The 17,400-nt window shown below is 43.4% G+C and overlaps 1 protein-coding gene across 3 annotated transcripts in view; it reads right to left on the bottom strand.

Moving 5' to 3' along the window:
* Clec2gl1 (C-type lectin domain family 2, member G like 1) overlaps nucleotides 1–17,400 on the bottom strand; it is a 35,935-nt gene that overhangs the window by 14,058 nt on the left and 4,477 nt on the right. Inside the window, exon 2 of one of the 3 annotated variants that reach the window (NM_001402575.1) lies at nucleotides 4,058–4,147. The exons of 1 other annotated variant lie outside the window; for it this stretch is intronic. In NM_001402575.1, the coding sequence (NP_001389504.1) occupies nucleotides 4,058–4,147 (90 nt within the window). Of the gene's footprint in view, nucleotides 1–3,156; nucleotides 4,148–17,400 lie in introns of all 3 variants that reach the window. One more of the 3 variants, XM_017593050.3, reaches the window with a different exon arrangement.

Genomic DNA, 17,400 nt, shown 5'->3' with positions numbered 1-17,400 from the left:
TTTTCCTTTGATGAATATGAAGTGTCCTTCCTTATATTTTTTGATGACTTTTAGTTGAAAATTGATTTTATTTGATATTAGAATGGCTACTCCAGCTTGCTTCTTCAGACCATTTGCTTGGAAAGTTGTTTTCCAGCCTTTCACTCTGAGGTAGTGTCTGTCTTTGTCTCTGAGGTGTGTTTCCTGTGGGCAGCAGAATGCAGGGTCCTCGTTGCGTATCCAGTTTGTTAATCTATGTCTTTTTATTGGGGAGTTGAGGCCATTGATGTTGAGAGATATTATGGAATAGTGAGTATTGCTTCCTGTTATATTCCTATTTGGATGTGAGGTTATGTTTGTGTGCTTTTCTTCTCTTTGTTTTGTTGCCAAGACGATTAGTTTCTTGCTTCTTCTAGGGTATAGCTTGCCTCCTTATGTTGGGCTTTACCATTTATTATCCTTTGTAGTGCTGGATTTGTAGAAAGATATTGTGTAAATTTGGTTTTGTCATGGAATATCTTGGTTTCTCCATCTATGTTAATTGAGAGTTTTGCAGGATACAGTAACCTGGGCTGGCATTTGTGTTTTCTTAGGGTCTGTATGACATCAGTCCAGGGTCTTCTGGCCTTCATAGTTTCTGGCGAAAAGTCTGGTGTGATTCTGATGAGTCTGCCTTTATATGTTACTTGACCTTTTCCCCTTACTGCTTTTAATATTCTTTCTTTGTTTTGTCCGTTTGTTGTTTTGACTATTATGTGACAGGAGTTGTTTCTTTTCTGGTCCAATCTATTTGGAGTTCTGTAGGCTTCTTGTATGCCTAAGGGTATCTCTTTTTTTTAGGTTAGGGAAGTTTTCTTCTATGATTTTGTTGAAGATATTTACTGGTCTTTGAGCTGGGAGTCTTCACTCTCTTCTATACCTATTATCCTTAGGTTTGATCTTCTCATTGAGTCCTGGATTTCCTGTATGTTTTGGACCAGTAGCTTTTTCCACTTTACATTATCTTTGACAGTTGAGTCAATGATTTCTATGGAATCTTCTGCTCCTGAGATTCTCTCTTCCATCTCTTGTATTCTGTTGGTGAAGCTTGTATCTACAGCTCCTTGTCTCTTCTTTTGGTTTTCTATATCCAGGGTTGTTTCCATGTGTTCTTTCTTGATTGCTTCTATTCCCATTTTTAATTCCATCAACTGTTTGATAGTGTTTTCCTGGAATTCTTTCAGGGATTTTTGTGTCTCCTCTCTATGGGCTTCTACTTGTTTATTTATGTTTTCCTGGAATTCTTTCAGGCATTTTTGCGATTCCTCTATGTAGGCTTCTACTTGTTTATTAATGTTTTCCTGTGTTTCTCTAAGGGAGTTCTTCACGTCTTTCTTGAAGTCCTCCAGCATCATGATCAAATATGATTTTGAAACTAGATCTTGCTTTTCTGGTGTGTTTGGATATTCCATGTTTGTTTTGATGGGAGAATTGGGCTCTGATGGTGCCATGTAGTCTTGGTTTCTGTTGCTTGGGTTCCTGCGCTTGCCTCTCGACATCAGATTATCTCTAGTGTTACTTTGTTCTGCTATTTCTGACAGTGGCTAGACTGTCCTATAAGCCTGTGTGTCAGGAGTGCTGTAGACCTGTTCTCCTGTTTTCTTTCAGCCAGTTATGGGGACAGACTGTTTTGCTTTCGGGCGTGTAATTTTTCCTCTCTACAGGTCTTCAGCTGTTCCTCTGGGCCTGTGTCTTGAGTTCACCAGGCAGGTCACTTGCAGCAGAAAAGTTGGTCTTACCTGCGGTCCCGAGGCTCAAGTTCGCTCGCGGGGTGCTGCCCATGAGCTCTCTGTGGCGGCAGCAACCAGGAAGAACTGCGCTGCCATTTCCGGGAGCTTCAGTGCACCAGGGTTCCAGATGGCGTTTGGTGTTTTCCTCTGGCATCCGAGATGTGTGCAGAGTGCAGTCTCTTCTGATTTCCCAGGCGTGTCTGCCTCTCTGAAGTTTTAGCTCTCCCTCCCACGGGATTTGGGTGCAGAGAACTGTTTATCCAGTCTGTTCCTTCAGGTTCAGGGGCAGGGGTCCTGCTGCTCCTAGGCCCTCCCCCACGGGAACCCAGAGGCCTTATACAGTTTCCTCTTGGGCCAGGGATATGGGCAGGGGTGGGCAGTGTTGGTGGTCTCTTCCGCTCTGCAGCCTCAGGAGTGCCCACCTGACCAGGCGGTGAGGTCTCTCTCCCACAGGGTCTGGGAGCCCATTGTTTATCTTCTTAATTGTTTTTCAGGGAACAGAGCAGAAACTTCTCATTCCACTGAAACCAGTGTATTTTTCTGGTGTGTCGGTAAAGATTTTGATATTGGAAGCAACATTCATTGCCTGAGACCATCTCTCACTCATAAAGATTTTTTCCTTCATGTATATTTAGGTTTATAACCTTCTGTGTTTGTATTTGTGATCCATTTCAATACAATTATTGTACAGACTATCAACTGTGAGTCTTCACCACAGAATCAATAGTTCCAGGACCATATTCAGAAGAGATGTCATTTTTCTCAACCTAAGATCTGTCCACATGGGCCATTCTACAGTACAGACACACACACATACACGCAAAAACATTATGAACACATATTTTTTCCAAATGATCAAAAAAATGAAAAAAATGACATGTATGAAGCAAAACTTGCACAAATATGATTAATATTACCAGGTTTTGTAAGAAACACAGGAAAAAAAGTTTAACATTTTGATATCCCTCTTCTCACATGCCCTTGTCTTCCAACACACATATCCACAAGATGAAAATGCCTGTGTTTATATTTAAAATCTGCAAGTGTTTACCGTAGGCTTATGAATTAAGTCATATGTCACAACTCAGATGTTCCCGACTTTGTCCCAAAGTAAACCAAAATGAGTCAGTTTAGGAGGAAATGATTGGAAAGGAAACACTAACTAGACCTCATGCTTGGCCCTGCCCATTTATTGCTCTGGCTAAATACTCCTCAGCCTGCTGTCCTCAGAAATCCCTAAGTCAGAGCTTGCTAGACAGTGTAAGTATCTCCTAAAGCATTTTGCAGAAAAAGCAGTTTCTCTTGGGCCAGGAAGATGGCTCAGGGGGTAAATGTGCTTGCTGTTCAAGCAGTACCACCATCACCACCAAAACTCAGAGGAACAACAAAACCCACCTAGACCACTTACACTTTATTTGGAGGATCTGATCACAGAGCAGCTGTTTTCTGCTGAGAAACTCTAAATGCCATTCACATGCTCTCTTCAAGGAACTGAAAACAATTCTCTTCTTCTCTTGCATGCAGTTTGAAGCATTTCAGGAAGTTATCCATCCTCGAGCAAGGGGCTTTATAGGCTTTCTGGGAATTTTTTGTTTTTGTTTTTGTTTTGTTTTGTTTTTTACTTTGAGACAAAGTTGTTAAAACTTAATACATACTTTTAGCCATCACAATAGCACTCTCTCACAATGTAAGCAACAGAGTACCTATTTAACACAAGCCTCCAAGCATCTTCACTTATACAGGGACAGGCCTAGCCAGGTTAACTGGCAGGAGGTTCTGCTCTTTTGTGAGACCATGGTAACACTCTGAAAGGAAAGGGTTAGTAATTTTCCACCAGCCTCAGAGTGCCAAACAGCCCCTCCCATGGAGGAAGTAATGTGCCAATATTATCTGACTAGAGCTCCTGAAGTGTTTACCAGACACCAAGCAGCCCTTTTCTCCCAGAAGAGCTGTCCCAACCTTATCTAACAGAAGCACCAGGATTGTAGATCAAAGACCAGGACTCTGCCAGAGTCCACAGCAACCTAAAGGTCAGTTGAGCCCACCAATGCTTGTATGCCCAATCACCATACCTGAAATTGTCCTTTATAAACTGTATAAAAACTGTACTAATGGAAAGCTCAGTTCCCTCTTCCCCCAATGTAGGCTGACTCCAGTGTACTGGAACAATAATAAGCTTCTTGCTTTTGCATCAATCTTTCCAGTCTCATGTCCCATTTACAGAAGTCTCCCAGTAGTTAAGACTCAGGTAGAGTCTTACAACTCCTCTCTGCATTTCTAGTTTGTTTCAAGTAGCATTAAAGATATACCTGTTTCTCCCTCTTTTAGGAAGTCTGTGGTAGTGTCTTCTGTCTTCATCAATCTCATAGAATCTTCATCCCGTGAGGATCTCATCTCAACTGCAAATGAAACCGGACAGGGAATTTTGTCTAATCCTGGGCGTTTCCAGACAAGGCCATTTAAGAAAGTTCAAACTTGTTCACTTTGTGACTTGTTTATTCTTACTTTTCAGCAGAACACCCACTCACACAGAACAGGTGAGAGATAGAGTTTTAAATTAGCCCAAAACTCAGCAACAGGACCTGACTCAGGAAGACAGATTGTTAAAAATGCAAGAGAACTACTTTGCTTATCACCTGGTGTGAGTAACTGTTTTTGTTCTGCCCCTGTGATGTTTATTTAAGCCCCTACTGTCCCTTCCAGCCATTGCATCCTGGAGAGAGCATTCCAGGAAACTGGAGGCCCAAGCCTTACCAGAGGTGTTTCAAATGCAGATACTTCATCAATTCTGACAAACTTTTAAAAATAATGAGGACCTGAAGACCCAACCCTTCTCCTGGTTTAGTAGCTCTGTTCCAGGAACCAGGGGGCCATAAAACCTTTTGGCGTCCCCTTATCTCTTAGAGCCATAAAACAATCCTGTAACTTGTGGTACATTCCCCTTTGACATCCCCCCATCCCCTGGGGCTCACAGCCTCTGCCTTTAAATACTCTTTCTCCCAGCCTCTCGGGGTCGAACTCCACTGCCCCTGCGAGGGATATGAGTCTTGACCCCAGTGCACTGGTTCCTATCGATAAACCTCATGTGATTACAGGAAGGATGGTCTTGTGTGAGTTCTTGGGGGGGTCTCGTCATCCCGAGACTTGAGTGAGGGTCTCCCTGCTCTGGGGATCTTTCATTTGGGGGCTCGTCCAGGATCTTGCAACCACCCACAACTCCGAAGACCTTCTTGGAGGTAAGGGGGATCCCCAATTGTGTCTAAGTGTGCGCCCACTGTCTGTGTCTGTCTCTGTTCTGATTCTGGTTAGTATCGGTTTGAAATAAGGGAGTGGTCGAGGAATCCCACTCCGTGCAGCCACCTCTGCAGTCCGTGAGGACCCTCTGGCCACGGAAGGGGGGACGCCGGGCCCGCAAGCTGCAGCCCTGGAAGACGTTCCACGGGTGGAGAACAGTCGGGAGGACCCAACCTTGGGCAGTCAGGAGGACCTGACTTATTGAAGAAAAGGAGACAGAGTGCTCCTTTTCCCTAGGCGGGAGTGGATGAGGAATCCCACTCCATCAGAGGTCACGTTCGGCTGCCTATTTAAGTCTAGGTGTGGACGAGTGTTAGTGTCTGTTGTCTGTATTCTGTTTCTGTATTTGGTGTTCTTTATCTTTGCCATGGGGCAGGCTGTGACAACCCCTTTGTCTTTGACGGTGGACCATTGGACGGACGTTAGGGCAAGAGGACACTCTGGAATCCTGTTGGGAGGTGGAATCAGATGGTCTGTCTCATCCCAGAAGCAGCTAAGGTTAAGCTGCAGTTTGGGCAAGGAACTGAAGGTACCAGGCATCTGTGGAAATTGGTTTTAGGATGCTTTGTCTTGGTCTTGTTTGTCTAGTTTGTTTTCTGTGGTATTGTCGAGTGTCTTTTTGGCTTTCGTTTCGTTTTTGGACATTGGACAGACGACTGTGTTTGAAATCATGAAACTGTTTGCTTTGTTTGTCAAGGAGTTTTACTTGGTCCTCTTGGTGCTTAACTTGAAAATAATTTGCTTGAGAGAAATTGTTTTCTGCCAGGGAGTCTTGTCTTTCTCTCTTGAGCCTCCTCCCCAAGGAGAGATGCCCCTCCCTTTACTCCCCTTGACCAGTCTAGCTGCTGCTAACAGTTGTGTATGAAAAACTCCAGGTTAGTGAGTGACCCTGTCTGAAGCAGGCATTAACAAGAACCTGAAAGCTTTACCTTAGATCCTGAAGAAAATTTCTCCCTGTTGCTTAAACATTCACAGCTTCTAAGGAAGGGACAGCACAGAGTAGGAAAATGTAGGGGCTGAGGGTGGCAAGCATACAGGCCTGCTAGTAAGCTGCAGGCTGCGCATGGCAGCGGCGCAGCCAAGGCCAAGTCAGCATAAGAGGAGTTTCAAGGTGAGGAGGCCAGCGGAGGTTAACGCTTTGACAACAAAAAGATAGTGTAGAGTTAGTGGTTGTTTTAAGAGTCTTTTGGCCCTGAAAAAAAAAATTCAGGTTGCTGCCTTTAGTGGCCAGACCTTCAACACTCGCTCTCAGAAGGAGAGTGTTCATTAAGAGAAGTTCTTTGAGGGAGCCTGCCTTATCTGCTGGCCCTATTCCAAGAGAGGAGTTGATCTCCAGCATTAAATAACATGGAGAATGCCTTTGATCCTATCCCCACAGCAGCCAGTTCCTGCCCGTGTGGTCAAAATGCCCCAGGTTGGGGGGCAGAGAAGCCCCTAAAATAGTTTCAAAAAGAATCTACAACAAACTGTGAAGAACTTTGTTTTACCAGTCAAAATTTAGAATTCAGGCTTTGGCTGTGGCCAAGGTCAGGATTAATGTTTACTTTTCCATGGGCCTTTAGCCCACTAAGACACTTTGGTAAAGGGCTGCTACTGAGGTCCTGAAAGTCCCAGGTGAACCCGTTACAATTCTTATGTCAGCCACTTGGCATCTAGCACCCAGGTCCTAACCATCTCTCCATCCTTTTGTTATTAGTTCTTACTAGAAGCCTAGTGTCATTTGGAGGCTGGTTCTCTTGAGAGGCAAAGCCACCAAGCTGACACTGAAGAGAGATACTCCTTGAGAGAAAATCTAAGTCCAGAGAGATAGTCGGTAACAGATCAGCTGCCTCTCTGCTCATCTTTCTGTTTCACAGACAAAGCTTGTGCTTATTTTTACAATGGCCTTTTTGTCCAAAAAGGCCTCCTGGTTTAGCTGTGTGACTAAATGCTATTTGTCCTCTTCAGTGGACCTCTATTCTCTAGATTTTCTTCTTGTTTTCTCACCATCCCACTTGAGATGCTTGTTAGTAACTGTTACAAGTCTTCTTTACCACCGAGGAAAGACAGAATACTACTAGAGGCCAGAAAAAATGTTCCAGACACGGATGGAAGGCCCTCACTTCTGCCTGTTGGTTTCAATACGCCTGAAGGTAGGGAGTGCCAGGTCTGTGGCCAGACTCCAAGGGTGGGTCTCCGAGGGGCTAAAAAATGCCCCACCAATCTGGCTAAGATAAAAAAAAAGATATGAAGAGAAAGTTACAGAAATTTATTTGAAGGGTTAAGCTAAGTTGCTGAGAGTTAGTGTAAGTTGCAGAGAAAGTAAGGTTAAACAGAGAGACTAAAAAAGAGAAAGAGAAAAAGGGTAAAAAGAACAAGAAGCTAGAGAAGAAAAGAGACAAAAAAAGAAGAAGCTAGAGAGCTAAAGAGAGATAAAAGACAAGAGAGGAACATATACTGGCCACAGTAGTTAGGGAACCTAGGAAGACAGTACCTGGCAACAGAAGAGAATTTCTGGCTAAAAATCCGGTGTGCCTAATACAAAGAAAAAGGACACTGAGTCAGGGACTGCCACAGGAAGAACAAGAGGGGCCTCTCCAGTGGCCTGGAAGGCAAGTCCTAGAGTGCTGGCTATGCACAAAGTTAGAAGAGAAGCCCGCCCAGTTGTTTTGTGAATACGAGGGGCTAACACACAGTGCTCCTATGCTCAAACGGTCTAGTGTCCAACAAAAGACCTTGAGTACAGGGGGCTACTGGCAACAAACAATACTTATGGACTACCCAAAGAACAGTGGACCTTGGTGTGGGCCGGGTAACCCACTAGTTCATGGTCATCCCTGACTGCCCCAATCCCTTGCTCGTGAGAAATTTGCTCTCCAAAATGGCTTGTGTGGGCCAAAATGGCTGGGTGAAGCCATGTGTATGCATATCTACAGACTGTGTATGTGGAGCTTAAGACCTGTCTCAGTGCACCAGTACCTGATGCTGGGAGATGTGAGATATGTGGCTTAGTGCCGTTCTGCCTGGAACACACCGCTCCTGCCAGCCAGGCACTAACAATTATCACTCAATCCAGGACTTAAAACTGTGGTAGAGTGGCTGATGTTTTGCCTTTGAATAAAGTGTCCCAGAGGATGGGACCACTAGTTAGCTGCCATAGACTAGATTCTCCACCTATTGAGGACAATCTGGTCACCTTGCTGCCCAATCCTGACCTGAAGCCACCACAGCACGAGTGTCAAGCACTGATAGAAGCCTATGGGAGGAGGAAAGACCTCTGCAACTGACCGATCGACCCCTGCTGAAAGCCGAGGCTACCTTGTCTACAGACAGGAACAGTTTTCTTCATGAAGGTCAGGGATAAGTGGGTGCTGCCATGGTGGATGTCATCTGGAATGTCTGAACCTCAACCCCCCAGCACATCAGCACCACAGATGTCTTTACCATCTCTTGGATGCCCTGGTGAAGCCAACAACTGTGAGTACTATAAAAGAGATTCAGTGACATGGGACAGTAACAAAGTAGATTAAGTGACTCAAAAAATGACTATACTGGAGCCTATCCTGAGACAGCCACTCGGAACTGGGATCAGACTGAAGGGATGGCCTCACTTAGAATACACAACAGAAGAAAAGGCCCAAACTGCTTAAAAGATAAATGGACAATGACACACTTGAGGGGAAAGCTATACTCCCCAGAGAACAAACAAAAGACTCACTTTGCCAAATACACAAATGGACTCATTTAGGAGATAAGAAGGTTGTCCAAGTAGTTAAGGTATATATAATAGACTTTAAGATTTTAGCCAAGAGAGACAGTAAAAAATATAAGGTATGTCAGTAAGTGAATGCTTAACAAGCAAACAGGGCAAAGAGACCTAGAGAGTTTAGCGAGAAGTCAAAGTGAACTTCACTGAGAAAATATGGTTACAAGTATCTCCTAGTGCTTGTAGATCCTTTTTAGGAATAGATAGAAGCTTTCCTCACCAAGCAAGAAACGGGCTCCGTAGTCATCAAGAAGATACTGGAAGAAATCTTCCCCCTGTCTGGAGTGCCCAAGGTAATCTGGTCAGACAATGGCCCTACTTTCATTGCCAAGGTAAGCCAGGGTGTGGCCAAGTATTTAGAGGTCGATTGGAAATTACACTGTATTTACAGACCTCAAAGTTCAGGACAAATAGAATAAAAAATAAAACTCTAAAAGAGACCCTGATCAAATTGACCATGGAGACTGGCACAGACTGGGTGGCACTCCTTCCCTCTTGCTCTCTTCAGAGCAAGAAATATCCCTTCCAGATTCGGCCTTATCCCCTTTGAGATCTTATATGGGGCCTCAGTTCCTCTGACTGTATTAGATAATGTTATTGAACCAACATGTCATAGTAATAATGATTTGTATGCCAGGCTAAAAGACCTACAGGTGATACAGAAAGAAATCTGCTCACAGCTGGCAGCAGCAGCCTATGCCCCGGGGACCCCCGAGACATCTCATCAGTTCCAGGTCGAAGACACGGCTACATACGATGGCACTGAACCCAGACACTCAGCCTCACTGGAAAGCACCGTACATGGTGCTGCTGACCACCCTGACAGCCGTCAAGTCTCAGCCCTCACCAGCTGCGTACTCGCTGTTGGTGCTGAGAGCTGGGACCTAGAGGGACACTCTGATCTTCAAAAAGCTCCCTAGACTTACACATCAGATAAGTGGATACATAAGAGACCAGACTGGTACGTTGCTATAATGCTCACTTGAGGAGTGTGCTTTAGAAACAAGAATTTCATGTTTGCCCTGGGTTCCATCGGGAGAGGTGTAGAGATAGGCTTAGTTTCTATTACAAATGATGTAACATTACATGTGTTAGTACTCCTAACAATTCTTGGGACTGTGCCTCAGGGATCACAACCTGTATACGTTTAGAAGTTCGAAAAGACAGTCATGACCTTGGTGTGTAGGTACAGATAGTGTCCAGATTGGAATCCTGATGCTAAAGACTTAATAAGATCTTAAGACTGAGTCTAGGTGCTACAAGGACTGCTACAAGGATATCTATCGGGACTCTGTTTGGGAACCCCTCCAGCCTTCCATAAGCATTTATATAACCAAACAGTAATTAGTTCTAGGACAGCTGCCACTCATTATCTGGTACCAGGACCCAATCGGTGGTGACTATACAGTACTGGACTCACCCCTTATGTGTCCACAAGCCTTACCAGAGGTGTTTCAAATGCAGATACTTCATCAATTCTGACAAACTTTTAAAAATAATGAGGACCTGAAGACCCAACCCTTCTCCTGGTTTAGTAGCTCTGTTCCAGGAACCAGGGGGCCATAAAACCTTTTGGCGTCCCCTTATCTCTTAGAGCCATAAAACAATCCTGTAACTTGTGGTACATTCCCCTTTGACGTCCCCCCATCCCCTGGGGCTCACAGCCTCTGCCTTTAAATACTCTTTCTCCCAGCCTCTCGGGGTCGAACTCCACTGCCCTTGAGAGGGATATGAGTCTCGACCCCAGTGCACTGGTTCCTATCGATAAACCTCATGTAATTACAGGAAGGATGGTTTCGTATGAGTTCTTGAGGGGGTCTCGTCATCCCGAGACTTGAGTGAGGGTCTCCCAGCTCTGGGGCTCTTTCACAGGATGGGTTTTTTGTTTTTTGTTTTTGAAGGGGGGGGTGGTTGTTTGTTTTGTATTGAGAAACAGGAACACTAGATAGGACAGGAGATGGAGACACTGAGTGGTACACTGAATGAAATAATCGGAAGTGTGAAACACTGTATGATTTGACAAAGCAAACAGCTTTTAATTTTAAAGCAAGTGTTTATTTATTTGCACATGGCATCTCACTGTGTAGCTATGCTGGCCTCAGACTCACTGGATGAGTAAATCTCTGAGGGATACAGCACTAATGTCACACTGGGGGATCAGCATTTATTGACAAGGCAGAGTAAATGGTTAGAACTGTTTACAGAAACTAGAAACTGGAGATTCTTGGTAAAAACATTAAAATGCAGTGTCCAGGTTGAAACAAGATGTGAGTGCAGAGAAATCAGCATTTGAATAAGCCCAGGGTAAACTTTACAGAGAACACAAAACCTTATGCCTACACAAGCTAGTCTTGGAGGCAAAATGGTTCCTCAACACCTCATGCTCTATAGTGGCCCTCCTAAGTGTGAATGAAAGGAGGACATAACTGTTTAAGGCATGGTTGAGGGGAGGTTTTTATAGTAGAGCAAGAATAAGTATAACCAGAGGCCTCTGGAAGGATCAAGAGCAAGAAGAAAAAGTAGATTCAACAAGGCCATAAGACATGGGGAGAGTGTATGAGAGAAATAAAGAAAAAAGGTGTCTTCCCTGAGGTTTTAAACTAGAACTGACCAGTTGTTATTAAATAAAAGTTTAGATTTGTGATTCTTTTAGCATTTTGATAAGATTACATTTTAAGATCAGTAATAAATAACTGATCCTTTCTTTGTAACTGCAAATTAATGGCTGCCAGTAAGAGAAACTGACTGAGAAAATTACCTTGCTTACGTATACTTTGTTAATCTATAACAAATAAGTTCTTTAACGTATGTGTAATATTGGGACATAGTAAAAACAGATTTTTAAAACTGATGTACTAAGAATGGAGGTAAAGACATGACTGCTCATACATTTTCTATTTGGAGCATGCTTAGACAGGCCCTAGTAAGTGAGAAGGAACACCTGTCCACACCAGAGCCTGCTGCCCCATCCTCATGAGAGAGCTCCCTTGTTGTCACCTTGCTAAATAATCTAAACATAAAGTTTTTCCTTTAGTAAAGTCTCCTAACATGGCTCAGGGGAACAAACAGAGGAGTTAGAGAGTGATAAATTAACTCAAGATGAAATTGACCCCTTAAAGAGGAGTTGGCAAGTGTTGTGCTGGTCACAGGCCATCTCCCAGGGCCTCTGGAAAAATGTAAAGACTACCAAAGACAACTGTAGGATTTGCTGCTGTCCTGTGTCAGACTCAACAGCAGGGTGAACCATTTGGCTGTTTTCTCATTGTTATGAGAAATTGGACATTATTGGTCATTGTGTGACTATGCAGAAATGTTGAGTGTCCCACTACCATGCACACTCTTCTCACTAGAGTTATTTATGTAGGTAGGGATACTTATTCTCATGGAGTGTGTGTGTGTTTGTGTGTGTGTGTGTGTGTGTGTGTGTGTGTGTGTGTGTGTGTGCACGAGCGCCCCCGCGAGATTCTCTGTATGTGTCAGCTTTATGTTTTCTCCAACTCCACATCCTCGCTTTCAGAATTCAGTCTTCAACAAATATGGCCTTACTGTGAGGTTTGAGGAGGTAACCAAGGACCATGACAGTAGTCTATGATGTTTTTGAGACCTCTGTGGTCTCCATGAGTATCAATTCATAGGGGAAAATCCTATCCTTTGCACCTCAATTTCCAATGAATAACATATTTCTTCTAGGAACAATATTGCCCATCCGTGCAAACCTTTCCTATTCTAACTCCTTTTTAAAGGAGTTATATTTTGAAATTAACTTATTAAAAAAGTGGCTTTTGATAGGCATTTTCAACATGTCCTTAGTTTTGGTTCATCTACCCTCTCCCTTTACTCTTCCTCAGTCCACTCAGCCCTAGGCCACAGAATTCATCCTTTTTCTCTAACATGACTTTCGTTTTTACTATTCCTTTACTTATATTGTTTAACAGGATTGTGAGACTGTAGACTTCATAGGGCTTTCCATACCACCAGGCTTTGGTTTAGTCCCCAGCACTCCCCCATACCAGCACTTAGCATTTTGTCAGCTCCACCCAAGAGTTACCTGGCAACAGCCTGGTATGCCTGACTCATTATAAAATGGGCTGCTAACCCCTCCTCTCTCTCTTGCTCTCTTGCCCTCTTGCCCCTTCTCTGTCCCCCCTCTCTCCCCATTCCCTTGCTCACAGCTGGCCTCTCCTCCTCTACTCTCTCTGCCTTTATCTGACTCTACTACCCTCTTAACTTCCCTCACCAAACCCTGAATAAACTCTTTTCTATACAATAACACTGTGTGACCCTCTACCCCCTTACCTGACTACACCTCTACCAAAACATGTAACCTCTCTGTTTATCTTTTTATAAACACAACATCCAAAAGTGACTTCCTTCACTGTGCCATTTCCCTCTATCCTAAACCTTTTAACCACCAACATTCTAACTCTCAGCTATTGTTTTATCTATAACCTTCTAACCCCTTCTCTTCATGAAGCCCCCTTCCTAGTTTCCTGGCTCCTATTATGCCCCATGTTAAATGCATTCAACAAGAGATTTCAAGCTAGGATCTGCATGAGAGAATATACAGTGTTTGTCTTTCTGGACCTCGGTCACAACACTAACTAAAATATTTTCTAGTTCCATCAATTTACTTGAAATTTTCATGACTTCATTTTTCTTTACAATTGATAGATGTTCCATTTGTTTGTGTACCACATTTTCCTTATCCATTCAACTTTTAAAGACCATAAAATCTGGTTCTATTTCTAGCTACTGTGAATGGAAGAGCTAGCTATTAATTTGGGTGTACAGGTTTCTATGAAGCAAAATATGAAAAAAAAAAAAACTGTTGAGGAAAAACCAGGGATGATACAGTTTAGTCATGTCACAGTTTTACATCCAGTGGGTTGTGAAACATTCCATTTCTATCCCAAAGTAGCTGCTTTACCCTATTAACTGTGTGTTGCCTGTAGTTTTATAATCACAATAGGACTTTTTTCCAGGACTGTGCTTCTAGACCCTTCCTACTCCCTTCCCTTCTACTTGGCTTGGGTCCTGGATCAGCTGCCTCCAGCCCAAACCTGTCCTCTCTCTCTCTCTCTCTACCAGCCTCTGCCCCTGGAGGGGTCACTTTACCAACCCACTCCAGAGAGCCTTGAATCCATGGATAAAAGACACCCTGATAGCTTAGCTGCCTGATTTGCCTGTTAGCCCAATTCCTTGGGCTACAATTCCTCTTGCCTGGAAATGTATTCCCCTGCCAAACAACCACAAGAACATTCCTTCTGCCCCCTCAGTCCTGAATAATACCTCTGGCAACCTGCCCATAGTGACTTTGGGCCCTGGCTGTCAGAAGGTTGTATGTGGTTGCTGCCTGAGAGAAAATGTTCTGTCCTTCCTTGTGTCTCTTTTCTTCCTAGGGTAAGAGAAAGTGGCTGAGAAAATTACCTTGCTTACTTATACTTTGTTAATCTACAACGAGTAAGTTGCTTAGTTACAAATGTGTGTAGATTCTTGGGAATAATTTGCTTTACATTTGTTTTCCATCCATTACATGCAATCAGACTGGATATGTGAGGGCATTGGGGAACATGTTTTTACCTATGTCCTCATGGTAATTGTTCACTTACGGAAAAAGAGAATGTAACTACATTGTGGTTTTTATACTGCTTGAAATATTTTCTTGGGATTTGCAAGCTGTGGGAGAATGAAAAAAGTTGTTGGAGCTTTGCTCCATCCCCCAAATGTGTATATATGAATATATATAAAGATGTTGGAGCTCATTCCAGCTTGCTTCATCGACAAAGGTTGTATGTGTGTGCCTGCTTTACATAGTGACGGACAACACATGCCCTCCTTGAACAGTTGAACACAAGGTCTGAGATGGTCTTCCCTATCTGACACCTGGATCCTGGACTCAAGGAGTCATGTTTAATGAAAAAGAAAGGGAGGTTTTTACTTTAAAAGAAAGACAGAGAGGACATTTCAGATGAGGCTAGGAGTCTCACGCCAGGGTGTCTTTGACCTAGACTGCTGAGTCAGGTTACTAAGGCTGAGGAATCATTATTGTGTGATTGTGTGCTCTATTTTCATTCAGTGTGGGACAAACTGAAGCTCAGAATAGAAAAATACTTACTGACATTATTCAGTGTATACTTAAGAAAAGAGGAATTAACGTAAATACTGGTGAGTTTGAAGATTTTTCTCTGTTTTATATAGTAACCCTAGGTACCCTCGTCAAAGATTAGGTATAGAAACATGGGACATAGTAAAAATAGATTTCTAAAACTCTTGTACTAAAAATGGAGGTAAAGACATGGCTGCTGGTACATTTTCTATTTGGAGCATGCTTAGACAGGCCCTAGTGAGGGACAAGGAGCCCATGTCCACTCCAGAGCCTTCTGCCCCATCCTCATAAGAGAGCTCCCTTGTTGTCACCTTGCTAAATAATCTAAACAGAATGTTTTTCCTTTACTAAAGTCTCCTGACAGAGCTCAAGGGAACAAATAGGGGAATTAGAGATTGATAAATTAACTCAAGATGAAATTGAGCCCTTAAACAGGAGTTGGCAAGTGCTGTGCTGGACATAGGCCATCTCCCAGGGCCTCTGGTAAAATGTCAGGACTACTAAAGGCATATGGAGGATTTACTGCTGTCCTGTGTCAGACTCAACAGCAGGGTGAATCATTTGGCTGTTTTCCCACTGTTATGAGAAATTGGTCATTGAAAATCTCTAAATGACTCTCAAAAACTTCTTGGAGATGTCAACTTGTTTCACCCCTTCTTTAAAATATCTACAGCTGATTGCAATAATTACAATTTCTGAGAGAATTAAAGGTAAGTCATTTGATCTACATTCTGATACTATATATTCAGATATTTATCTGATTTATTTCCCCATATTGAAACAGCTCCTCTTGACTTCTAGCTGTTCAACTATTCTAGTCTTACTTTCTTACAAGGGTTGTTACAATCTTTGTTCTCTGTGGAACACATCTGAGCTCACACTATGCTTCCTGATCCTACACATGAGGAAAACTGTATGGTTGATTCCCTGGCAAAAGTTGTTGTTTTCTTTATGGAGGCTGCTCAGAAGAGCCATGCATTTACTACTTCACCTACACAGTGCTGTCTGGGGCTTCAGTATCAGCTTCCCCTGAACACTGCCAGTGTGACCCTGCACAACTGCTGAGTGTCCCCCTTCCATGCACACTCTCCTCAGGAGAGTCATTTATGTACATAAGGATACCTATTCTCATGGAGTGTGTGTGTTTGTGTGTCTGTGTGTTTTTGTGTCTGTGTGTGTGTGTGTGCCTGAGTGTGTGTGTGTGTGTGTGTGTGTCTGTGTGTCTGTGTGTCTGTGTGTCTGTGTGTTTCTGTGTATGTGTCAGCTCTATGTTTTCTCCAACTCCACATCCTTGCTTTGGGCAGCTGAATACACTGCAGGAGCCAGTCTTCAACAAACAGGGCCCTTCTGTGAGATATATGGATGTAATCAAGGACCATGACAGTAGTCTCTGTTTTCGAGACTTCTGTGGTCTCCTTGAGCAGCAATTCATAGGGTGGTATCCTACCTTTTGCAACTCAATTTCCAATTAATAACCCATTTCTTCTGGGAGTAACATTGTCCATCCATACAAACCTTTTCTAACTCCTTTTCAAAGGAATTATATTTTGAAATTAACTTATTAAAAAATGGCTTTTCATAGACATTCACATGTGTCCTTAGTTTTGGTTCATCTATCCTTTCCCTTTACTCTTCCCTAGTCCACTCAGCCCTAGGCCACAGAATTCATCCTTTTTCTCTAACATCACTTACATTTTTACTATCCCTTCAGATATGTTGTTTAATAGGATTGTGAGACTGTAGACTTTCATGTGGCTTTCCATACCACCCTGCTTTGGATTAGTCCCCAGCACTCCCCCTTACCCATACTTAGCATTTTGTCAGCTCCACCCAAGTGTTACCTGGCAACAGCTAGTTATGCCTGACTCATAATAAAATGAACTGCTTACCCCTCACCCCCCCCTCTTCCCTTCTTGCTCCCTCTCTGTCCTCTCTCCCTCCCTCCTCTCTCCCCATTCCCTTCCCACCTCTCTCTCCACTTGCTCACAGCTGGACTCTACTCCTCTACCCTCTCTGCCTTTATCTGACTCTACTACCCTCTTAACTCTCCTACCCAAACTCTAAATAAACTCTATTCTATACTATACCACTGTGTGACTGGTCCCTCAGGGGTAAGGGATGACTCAGCATAGGCTGGCTCAGGTACCCTCTTCCTCCATTCCTGACTACACCTCCGCCAAACATGTACCCCCTCTGTTTATCTTTTTATAAACACAACACCCATATGTGACTTCCTCCATTGTCCCATGTCCCTCTATCCTAAGCCATTTAACCACCAACATTCTAACTCTCTGCTGTTTTTTTTCCTTTTCTTTTTTTCGGAGCTGGGGACCGAACCCAGGGCCTTGCGCTTGCCAGACAAGCGCTCTACCACTGAGCTAAATCCCCAACCCCTCTGCTGTTGTTTTATCTATAATCTTCTAACCTCTTCTCTTCATAAAGCCCCCTTTCTCGTTTCCTGGCTCCTACTTGTGCCCCAAGCTAAACGCATTAAGCAAGAGATTTCA

Source organism: Rattus norvegicus, chromosome 4 (genome assembly GCF_036323735.1).
Source record: "Rattus norvegicus strain BN/NHsdMcwi chromosome 4, GRCr8, whole genome shotgun sequence".
Lineage (NCBI taxonomy): Eukaryota > Metazoa > Chordata > Mammalia > Rodentia > Muridae > Rattus > Rattus norvegicus.
This window is presented reverse-complemented; position numbering and strand designations above follow the sequence as displayed.